Source organism: Mustela putorius, unplaced genomic scaffold (genome assembly GCF_011764305.1).
Source record: "Mustela putorius furo isolate JIRA1106 unplaced genomic scaffold, ASM1176430v1.1 tig00003867_pilon_pilon_pilon, whole genome shotgun sequence".
Lineage (NCBI taxonomy): Eukaryota > Metazoa > Chordata > Mammalia > Carnivora > Mustelidae > Mustela > Mustela putorius.
In genome coordinates, this window is record NW_025422019.1 from 25,278,050 (window position 1) to 25,289,716 (window position 11,667).

General features: G+C 36.5%; 1 protein-coding gene across 2 annotated transcripts in view; it reads left to right on the plus strand.

Moving 5' to 3' along the window:
• Positions 1-10,078, plus strand: part of ARHGAP15 (Rho GTPase activating protein 15) — a 605,619-nt gene extending 595,541 nt beyond the window's left edge. For both annotated transcript variants that reach the window (XM_004757889.3, XM_013059079.2), the window contains exon 14: positions 9,715-10,078. In XM_004757889.3, the coding sequence (XP_004757946.1) occupies positions 9,715-9,898 (184 nt within the window). In that variant the 3' untranslated portion in view covers positions 9,899-10,078. The remainder of the gene's footprint in view (positions 1-9,714) is intronic.
• The last annotated feature ends 1,589 nt before the right edge of the window (positions 10,079-11,667 follow it).

The following is an 11,667-nucleotide window of genomic DNA, read 5'->3' on the forward strand; positions in this document are numbered from 1 at the left end:
TGAAAATAAAATTATATTAAGAACTAGGAGAAAACATTTATGGTATTTATCTAATCTCTTTAAATGAGTGAATTTTATAATAACAAAAACAATGATAGAAATTCCAAAAGGAATAGTACTAGGATTACACACACAAAAATGTAAATAAATAAAATTAAAGAACAAAAGAATTGGGAGAATATGAGTACAACAAAAATAATGAAATACCAAGCTTCTTAATACATGAAAAACTTACAAATCTATATACCCAAGGATGTTCACTGTGGCATTGTCTCTAATGGCAAAGAATTGGAAGCAACCTGAAATCCAACCAGCATGGGAATGGTTAAATCAATTAAGGTATTTCCATACTATGAAATGTAGCAACTTTTAAAAAAGGATGAGGTATTTTTATATATACTGACTTGGAAAGATGCCCATGATATATAGTTAAGGGGGAAAAAGCCAATTGTAGCATATTATGTATTTTTTATTTTATTCTTTTTAAAAAGAAAAATACACATGTATAAAGATGATAGACGATGATAGATACATACATACATACATACATACATGCATGCATACATACATACATACATAGGTAGATAGAAAGAGAGAAAGAAATACAAACATTCAGAAAGAACATCCGTCTATTAATTATAGTCATCAATAACAAGTTTGACTAGAAAACAGGAGGGTTTTTTTAACTTTTTTACTCTAGATATTCCTGATTAGGACCTTTTTTTCCAAAGACTATACATTAGTTTTGTCAAACAAGATAAGTAAAATGGATTAAGCTAACAAACAAAATTACATGCTCTTAATAAGAAAAGGAACAGGAGATACAAAGAGCTATTTGTGGGTCTACGGCCATACCACCCTGAACGCACCTGATCTCAGAAGCTAAGCAGGGTCGGGCCTGGTTAGTACTTGGATGGGAGACGAAGAGCTATTCGTGGAAGAGAATACCCACCACGTGGCTGTTTGTTTTTTCTTTAACTTCACACGCATTTCCTAAATTCAAAGAATCCTAAGTTCAAAGCATGACAGACCATTGAAAAATGCCTATCAATTGGCAACTATTTTAAAAGGAGTAGTACCAGATGATGATGATGTTAACAGGACTAGTAGGCCCTCCCACATGTTATCATATTTTAAGAAAAGAAGAGCTGTAACTTAATGATCTAGTGTGAGTCCTCAAAGTGTGGTCCCTGGCGGAGCAGTATCATCATCTGGGAACTCGTAAGGAATGCAAATTCCCAAGTCCCTCCCCACACTTGGTGAATCAGAAATCTGGAGGTGGAGCTCAGCCATCTGTGTTTTAACATGGCTTCCAAATTAATCTCAAGAATGGCAAAGTTTGAGAACCACTGATCCAGTCGTTACATTTCCACTATTTTACTATAAGGCAAGGTTTCTCAACAGCAGGACTTGATATTTCGGGCTGGAAAATTTTTTGTGATGAAGGGTTATCCTGTGTATTGTAGAATGTTTAGGGATATTCTTTGCCTCTACCCACTAGATGCCAGTAGCAACTCCCCACCCAGTCATGACCATCAAAAATGTCTTGAACATTGCCAAATGTTGGGGGTGGGAATGGCAAGGGGTCAAAATTGGCCCTGTTTGGGAACCACTGCCTAAAGAAATACTCTAAAATGTGGAGGAAGAATACATGGAACCATGTTTTTATATATCCGTTTCACTTATACCAAGGAATCATAGAGTATATGGTACAACCATTCTGTCCCACATAAGGTAACAAGGAAATAATATGTATTACATATGTAAGACATGAAAATTGCTCATGATTGAAGTGAAAAATTCAGGGTACAAATTATATAAAAGGGATCTTCTCAAATACCAATGAAAATAAATTATTTATACTTCCTATCACCCAAATGTTGGCAATGTGACTCTCCTACTCAAAACACAAGCATGGATTCCCACACTGTTGGAATTAGATCCTGAACTTTTACCAAGGCCCATGAGACTCCAGCACCTCCTACCTCCTTTGCCTCATTCCCCAGTCTTCAGCCACACTATCCCTTTCTCTACTTGTAGAACCACCAAGCACAACCTCACTGAGGCTTTGTACCTACTATTCCTTCCCTGGGATTTTCCCTCCCTTTTATGTGCAACTAAGCAGGTCTCAGCTCAAATGTTCCTTCTTTCAAGGGCGCTCCCTAAGTACCCTGTCAACTACATGTCCCATTTCCCATTATCTCTGCTCATTAGAATTATAGGAGAGCTACTATCTGCAGGCAGATGGCCTCACCCATATTAAGTAAAGAAAAATCTCTGGACTTGAACCCTGGGTGGCTAGGATTTTTTAAAATGTTGCTGAGATCAGTGGAAGAACTACTTCTCTGTTTTTCTTATACTTCAGTGGCTAAAATCACATCATATATTAATTGGTGTATTATGTTGTCTGGTTCTCCCACTAGATTAAGCTTCATATGGGCAAAGATTTTATCTATTTTACTCATTGCACTATCCCTGACATCCAAAACAATATCTGATACCTAGTAGGCACTCAATAGATTTTTATGAATGAATAATAGTTACATTTAGTTACTGCTTATGGTTTCTGGTGGGTTTTTTTCTTTATTATACTTTTCTAAACTTTTCAAATTCTAATAGAATATGTTACTTTATAATCAGAAAAAAAGTAAGTTAAATCCGCCGTTGAAAATTATGATAGATTTGCAGCACAATGGTGAGCACGTGACAGATATTTAACAAATGTCATTAGTGTTCCTTTTTGATATGATCTATTATGCAAGGGCTTTGTCTATAATATCCCATTTTTTCTATGGCATTTTTACCTTCTAGAATACATATTCCCCTAAAAATAAGTCATTTTGAAGCCCATGGGCTATTCACTTTTTTCTTTCCTTTTTTTTTTTTTTTTTTTTTTTTTTTAGTTTATCAAGTCCCCCATCTTGTTAGATGATCAGAATATTCTTTAAAGATACTTTAGATCTTTATCTAGAAGATCTAGTAGGGGAAAGGTATCTAAAAGATACTTTGAGAACTCCCTATAATGCCCAATCAATGAGTATGAAACAAGTAACTAATTGAAAATATTTCAATCTTCTGTGCCGAAGTCATTGTAAAAAGAAATTGACTAATTGCAAAGAGTAAGGGCATGTCAACTATGAATATGGAACTGCTATATAAATCTCCTTTTCCATAAAGTGCTTTGAAAGAATTATATGCACATGGTTTTGTTTGTTTGTTTTTTCATGCACATGGTTTTAAAGTTTATTTAAAAGCAAAAATGTCAGTATATAGCCATGATTCCCATTTAGAAGGGCAATGCTTTGGAAAATAATAATATAATATTTAAATACAAAATTGAAGATTTTATTAGTTTAAACCAATTGGTTTGTAACTTAACATACTAAAAATGGCTGAATTACCAGTGAATGACCATGTCAACACACATTAGTGTTAAATACAAAAACACTTGTGGAAGTTCTTCTGCTTTTGCAATATTTGAGATTTTTTTTCTAACATACAGCCATGATTGTGAGGGAGAAGACTGAATTCCTTCCTAGTCCCCAGACATATAAGGAAAAGGAAAAAAAAAAAGACCATTGTAAACAGCAGCATACTTCGTGCAAATTGAGGGTAGCCAAGCTATGGTTAGCAAGGATCCCTTCAAAATAGCTGTAGCACATAGGAATCATAAGTCAAGCACATTGAAAATTTATTTTTAACAGCTTCTCTCCACTTAAGTGGTCAAAGTCACAGGTAACATTTTGCCATCAGAGCCTAAGCTGTATTCTGTAAGACAGTTGTGAGCTGATGGCAAGAAAACATTGACCACCACAATTTCCCCATTCAAGTTAAACCAACCTAAATTTATGTGTGTTGGAAAATAACAGTATTCCAGAGATAGGGAAAGGAGCACTTCTAATACACCTCCAATAACTTGAGAGTTGTCCTGCAGGCAATGATGTGGCTTTCAACTTCCTTTGCAAGTCACTATGGCAACAGCAAAGTACCTCATTAAGAGAACGTTTGCATCTGTATATTTGTTTGGAGCTGAACTATTATTAAATGCTTTGGTCTTCTTAATTCAGCATTAATTTTGAGTTTTATAGTAAAGTTCTCTTTCAGTCTGAGTCATTTGGTTGTGATTTAAAGCAACTAAGAAATTTCTTCAGGTTAGCAATTCAGCTCACTTTTGGAAAAAACTTACCCAGCAGAAGGCTGCAAGGATTTTTTTGTCTGGGGTCCAGCATCTGTAGCACTGGATCATAGAGTATTTCTAAAATAATCTTAAATTGATGGATCATTGCTCTTTCCATTTGGACCCAACAAAAAAGTAGCTCTGGCATTTCCTCTCCTTTTTGTGCTGTAATCTGTATATCACTTTTTCAGCTCTTACCAGAAAATGAATTCTTGCCCATTTCGAGATTTTATAAACTTGAATTTTACTTAACAGTATTAGAATTGCTTTTATACTGAATGTATATCAAGTGCTATTTCATGAACAAATTTTAAAAATCATAATTATTTTTGTCAGACTATTTTAAACTAAGCAGTATTAATAAGTAGCCATTTTCAAAAAAGTGCTGTTTGGGGTCTTTTTCCTTTTAGTCAAGCTTTCAGTCACTAGACTTTGAGCTCTTCATGTTGCTTAGAATCTCTGTGGTAAGGATTTCTAGGAATAAATTAATGGTGAGTAAACAACCATGCAGAGGAATTTCCAAATATTGTTATAAGATCTGAACGTTTTCTCACCTCCTTACCCATCCATCAATTCACTGTACATTAATCTTTCAACCACGTCTTTGCTCTCACCTTTCTCATTCAGATGTGTTCTTTTGCCTTTTGGTCTTTGTTTTGCCATAGAAGGGGAGTTTCTTTCATTTCGTTGCTGAAAACGGGTTAAATCGTAGCTCAAAATTTATAACACTGTCATGGAGTTTAAGGCCTAATGAAATCTAAGCCCTATGAGGGGGGTGGAACTTTCCAGAAATGACCACAATCTGACCTCTTTGAGTTAGCTGCTACAGAGTTCAAAAGCCAGGTGGCATGGGAGGTAAAATCCATCACATTTTCAAACTTACATGGTAGGCCTTTAGCAGAGCAAGCTAGACCAGCATTTCCTAACACATGCTTCTCGGGAAAGAGAATCTATGGCATCCAAGTCAGCTAGAGAAGACATGAGTCAAACAAAGATGGGCATGGATATTTTTTCTTCAGGAATGTTCAGAGCCTTTATTATGCTACTGTGTATTGTGAACTTCCAAAAGAAGAAAAAATGGCTTACAATTTTCTCCAAAACCCATTTTACTCTGCAATGCAAATCATATCACAGAAAGGGGGTTTTGCAGAATTCACTTTAGTGAAAGATATCGTCAGATCCATAGTGAAAATCTACATGGTTACTGAGTCAGATCCTCTCTTCCAAAAATACGACTCAACTGCATTTTAAGCTACTGGAAGTATAACTTAGTTGTTTTTGAGAGTTTTCCATCTTTGGTACTGGACTGATTTTTTTTTTTCTTCCATGCATGGCTTTTCTTTCCTTCAGTAGCCTATGGCTCTCCTCTACATGTGTTTACTAGCTCAAATCTTTAGAAATAATGGCACTTTCAATATCCAGCTGGTCCCCACAGTGAGAGTGGGATTTTTGATACCCTTTGATTTGAAGTAAAAACAAAACAAACCAAACAAACAAAAAAACCTCTAAGATTTAAATAATTTTTCAGGACAATATTCTAACTGTATTTTGAAATTGTGGTTGATTCCCTATGTGGTCCTAAACCAACCATTTAACTATTTAACAGTTTATTGAGGTAGAGAATAGGTAAGTTCACATTTCAATAAGGAAGTTTGTAATGCCAGTTGGGGGGACTTCTTTGTTAGCCACTACTAGAAAGGAATCTAACCTAACTTAAACCTTGATATGAGAATGTTTTTGCCTATTTACATAAATCATATAATTTGGTAGATGGTGATTTCTACCCCAAATTCGTCTTCAGGGCGCCTGGGTGGCTCAGTGGGTTAAAGCCTCTGCCTTCGGCTCAGGTCATGATCTCAGAGTCCTCGGGCTCTCCATTGGGCTCTCTGCTCAGGAGGGGACCTGCTTCCCTCTCTCTCTCTGCATGCCTCTCTGCCTACTTGTGATCTCTCTCTGTCAAATAAATAAAACCTTTAAAAAAAAAAAATCATCTTCATTCTCAGCATCTTTTCTAACCGAAAAGTTGTTCAACATTTCAACGTACCAACTACTGGTTGGTTGATATTCAGAAAAATAATTGCCTATGAAATATATATATGTATATATCTATATACATATATGTATATATGTATATATGCACACACACAAGCACACATTCTTTAACAGTAAATCAGAAAGCATGTATTTTATTTAATACACTTCCATATTGTCTTAATAACTTACTTTCTTGACTACATTTGATTTTTCTGAAAGTTGTTGCAAGTAACTCGATTTCCCAAAATTAGGAAAAAATTCCAAGCTGTTAAGGAAATTTAACCTGCGGTAATATAAATCTAACAAGAATACAAAAAACTATGTGTTGTTTAGTAAAATCTACTGATAACAAGATTATTTTAAAGCACTCATAAGTTAAAGCTGGTTTTATTAAAATCAAGTAGAAAATGTGCAGAGAAAAGGACCGAAACGATGCAGGTTTGAGATGGAATGAATGCTCCACATTCACACATGCATAAAAGCACAAAATGAACATTTGTCCACAGGAAATTTAGGAAACTGATGCATTGGCAGAAATCCATTACAAGAGTCCTCTTGCATAACCCACTGGCTAAGATAGAGAACTCTTTCCCTGAGGTGGATTCTGACAGGCAGATCTAGCCTCCTACTCTCCATTCTATTTAAACTCAGTCTTGGTGTTCTCCTCTAGATTTGGTCCTACTGTGGATTCAAAGACCAGGCCTTTGGCTGAGCAGGAAAAATATGAAGAACTCTGGGGGAAAACTGAAAACGAGTGTAACCCCACTTCAGCTTTCTTTCGCCTCCCTCATGGCCCATGTCCTATATGCTCTAACTTTCTGGGATGCCTTGGAAAGCTGAGTGCCTCCTCCCCTCACCCAAGCTCCTCCACATGCAGACCTCTCCCAGCATCTACCCTGGTACCCTCCTGACAGCCCCCGGGGCGCTCTCTCCAACAGTCTGCTCTTGGGTCTCCCTGGATTTTTAGCCTCACCTGTGTGAGTTTGATATAATTCTGTCTCCCAACTATGCCAAACTTCACTGTTCCTGCTACTAACTGAAATTACAGCTGTTACTGAATAGGAAAATACATCTTCAATCCTCAATTAATCTTCACATTGTCGCTTTCCCTTTTCAGTCTCCCTGGACTCTGGTCCTAATCTTCCTCTACCCTGTTGGCCAAAATGCCTTACATCAGTGATTAACCTTCATTCTTGCATACTTTTTTTGTTTCTGTTTCTACCTTCTCCATGTCCTATTACCTTTGAGCCCTGCACTGTGCTACAAAAATCTTGGCAACTTAGATCTTTGCTAGCTCTGGATAAAGTTGTTAAGGCAACTTTTACCTAATAGGTACTCTATTGATCAGTTACATTCTCTTTCCATATTTGCCTTTAACGAGTTTTTTTTTTTTTTTAATTGTGATGGAGTCAATGAATGAGTATCATAAAAAGGTCTTATTTTAAAATCAAGGGCGAAAACTGTTTTACCTCCACAATAAATCTTACTAATGACTTGTATATTAAGAGACTCTGTGAAAGGCTCAAGAGAGATCTTAAATTGAGGTAAACAGGTGTAGTAAAGTGAAGCAAAGGCTCACTCACTCAGTTTGTCCCCACTCCAGGTTAAATCATTCTATAGGCTTTTGGTAAATGCAGTAGCAAAGCGAGAGTTTCTTATATTCCAAAGGAAACTTTAAGCTCGAAGTCTCTGGTAACTCATTTACAATCTAAAATATGAGAACCCCTTCCAGAATGTAGCCAAGTCAACCACATTCATAGGCATAAATGCTCTCCTTATAAAGCAGAAAAAAGTGAAAAATGGAAGCAGGATATCTTGAATATTCAGTCTAAATTTGGAAGTCATTTTGCACACAATAATCTATCAGAACCAGGCTGTTAATCACAATTCTGCAATAAGGTACAAATTCAGGCCTTCTATAGAAGGATTTTATAATCTGAAGGAAGGTGGCAGAATGAAAAACCAGCCTGGTAATTAAGAATAGGAGTCCTAACACACACACATCACAGCAATGATGTTTCCAAAGGCACTGGATTCAGACTCCATGGGTTTATACCTCAGCTCTGTGTGACAGCAGGCTCTTCACCTCTCTCGGCCTCAGGCTTCTCACCTGTAAAATGGGCTGAATAACAAAAGCCACCTTGTGGGATTATTATGGGGATTAAATGAGATAATACCATGGCTTAGAACAACACTTGATTTTTTTTTTTTTAAGTGATTATGTCAAGGGCATTTGCTGGCCATGAACTTGTGCTGTGGACCAATGGCTTTGGTCCTTCTCATTCTCATTCAAGAGAGAGAAGTCATGGCTTCTTGGTCTCAGAAGTGGTCCTTCAGAGATCTGGGTTCATGAAGAGATGGAAATAAAGCAAGTCCAGGATTCCAATGTCCCACAGAAGGCTCTGAGATGGAGACCCTGTGGCCTTGCAATAAATTTTGTTTGCCTCACTATTATTCTCTACACTCATAGTTCCCTTGGGTCCAGATGTCTGGTGGAATGCAGAATTTAGAATTCTTAGCACCCTGTTCTTCTATATGCTAACCCTATTTCCTTAACATGGCTAAAACCTTGCCTTCCTAATGAAGTATAAAATGAAGTAGGCTTCAATGGTAAGAATAAGCATCATTGTTTAAAAGTCTCAATATCTAGGATGGGACTTTACCTTCCTTTTAAGAGTCCTGTACTGAAGCAGGCAAGGCATTACCATTAATAAAACATCCTAATGTTTCATTGGTATTCCATCTCCCCATATAGTCCTCAAACAAGCAAACATGTCTTTGATTCCAATGGGACCATTTTCCTGTGCAAATTCTATAGGATTCCAATATTTTATTGAGGTGTGAGCTAAAGGGATGTCCAAAATGAATGGAGACACTTAGAATTTTGCCGTACACCTAAATATCTCAGAACCTACCCTCTCTACAAAACATCATACAGTTAGCATTGGTCAGAAACACTTTTCTCATTCCAATCACTAAAAAGTTGTTAATTTGTGGGGCCTATGTCAACTTTTTTCCTTAACTATGCATATATTATTCTATTTACTGTGTTTGGATTCTTCTATTTTCTAGGCATGTCTCATCTATTTCTTCCATTGATTATAAACATTTTCAAAGGTCAAATCTTGTTAACTCCCTACAGTAATTTTTGCTGTTTATTTATTCTTTCATTCCATATTTATTGAGCATTCACAATGTCCAGGTACTGTGGGGATAAAAAGTTGGACAAGGTGATGAATCCTTCTCCCCAAAGTCATAGGTTCTATTTTCATACAATGAAGCATAAATAGGTTTTAAAATGTCATGGCAAAGTTGCTGTTTTTCTAGAAGTAGAAAAACGTTTTGCCCGTGTTGCATTCTCTGTTTTGCCAAAGCCAATCATTGCCCTTATTTCCTTTCTTGAAATTGAAATTGAATTCAAGAACACAGAATTTTATCAATCAAAATTAGCCACAATTTTACTTCAAACTCACAGAATCTTCTCTTTTCATCCCTCTCTCCAGGATTGTGGCCAAAGCCTCCAAGAACCTCATGTCCACTCAAAGTCTAGGAATTGTATTTGGACCCACCCTTCTGAGAGCGGAAGATGAAACGGGGAACATGGCAATACATATGGTATACCAAAACCAGATAGCCGAGCTCATGCTAACTGAGTACAGTAAGATCTTCGGCTCAGAGGAAGACTGACAGACAAGACAAGTGACTGAATATGTTCACATCTGTCTTGATGCCTAATATTTTTACATTTCTGTAAACATATTTCTGAAATATTTTTTTCCTTTCAAGCGACAGATGCCTCATTTTGTGAAAACTTAATGATAATTTTGTGTTTAAGTTCCAAACATTTGAATAAAATAGTTGACAATATTTGCCTATATGTGTTCTACATTAACCCCTTCATTGCTGTTCCTTCTAGCACTTCCAGGCATTCAACTGTGCATGCTCCACACTATAAAATAATGTGCTGAGCACAGCACATACCCAAAAAACAGCTTTAAAACTGCTCCCAGACATTAGATGTGTAATTACATAAGTGTGAGTTTTGCCAGTATGGGTATGTGTGCACACAGGTGAGCCTGCTCCCTACCCTGGCTGCCTCGGGCATGTTCCCATACTCCTGCTTGCACAGGAGTAGAAACAAAGGGAGAAGGAAGTCAGAAGTTAATCATTTTTAAATAGAACAACAACAAAAAATCAGTTTCTCCACTAAAATAGACATATCTCATCTTTCAGGAACATTTTTGCATGTGCAAATATAAACTATAGCCCAGTGATCCTCAATGCTGTATGGTGAAATTTATAAATACAACATGTTGAATGCCAATTTTTCTGAAGAGAAATGACAGTTCAAAACATTTGCCACTGAAGATTTTATATATATACAAACACACACACATAAACATGCACACAAACATATATATATATGCATATATATATTTATATATATATACACACACATACATACACACACACACTATTTGCAGTCCCATAAACATATTGTCTTATAAATTAGAAACAAAATTAGTGCCTTGGAATTTTGATCCTTATAATATACAGGAATTGCATGACCACTCATTTTTAAAGTTAGCATCCATTTTGAATCTTCATCAAACTGTATATCTTCCTCTGCCCTGGCTATGTCATTTTATGTAGAATTTTTATTATGCTTCTGAGGATGCTTTATTGGTGAATTACATTAAATCCATCTAGAAGAAACTTTTTTAAAAGCCTCTTTTTTTCATATGCCCTAAGGATTACTTGACTAGACTTGGATTGTTTTATCCATTTGATGGTTAGTTTCAGTTATCATGGATAAACAAAAGGGTAACTGTCTAGAATATATCAAATATTGTTTTATTTTTGAAAAGTATGTTCTAGCCGAAGACATCTCATACCCAGTTTTGTGAAAGTATTTTGCTGATAAAAATGTAGACTTTTGTTTGACAGCTTTTTAATCAAATTCAAAAGGAATAAATAAAATTAATCCAGTGCAATAAAGAGTAAGTCTAGTTATCGATTTGGTCATAAAATGAAAAACAAAGCATGTAAATAAAATGCGTGAAGCACAGATTCAAAATCAAACCCTTCGAGCAGTAATGAGCTCAGAGACATCGGCTGTCTGCATAGACGGGGTACATGGTACAGGGAGAGAGTCTATTCAAGGGATAGCCAGATGTGCGGGAGCTCCGGCATCCAGGGAGCTGCCTGAGAAAGAAGCTACCTTGCCCGTCTTGAATGTTTTCATCTTGGCAATGGCGCCAGTAAGTCGGCTCCTGGCCGAGAACAGAGAAGCAACCACAATAAATGCCGAAGAGAGGTTTCATCAAGTGGGATAGATACACATACCACAAAGCCAAGGCACGTCACATGAGTCGGAACCCCATGAAATAAAGTCACTGGTAATGAGGAGCTAATAGGCTTGCCAGCCTTGAGTTCTTATATGTAAAGTTGTACTT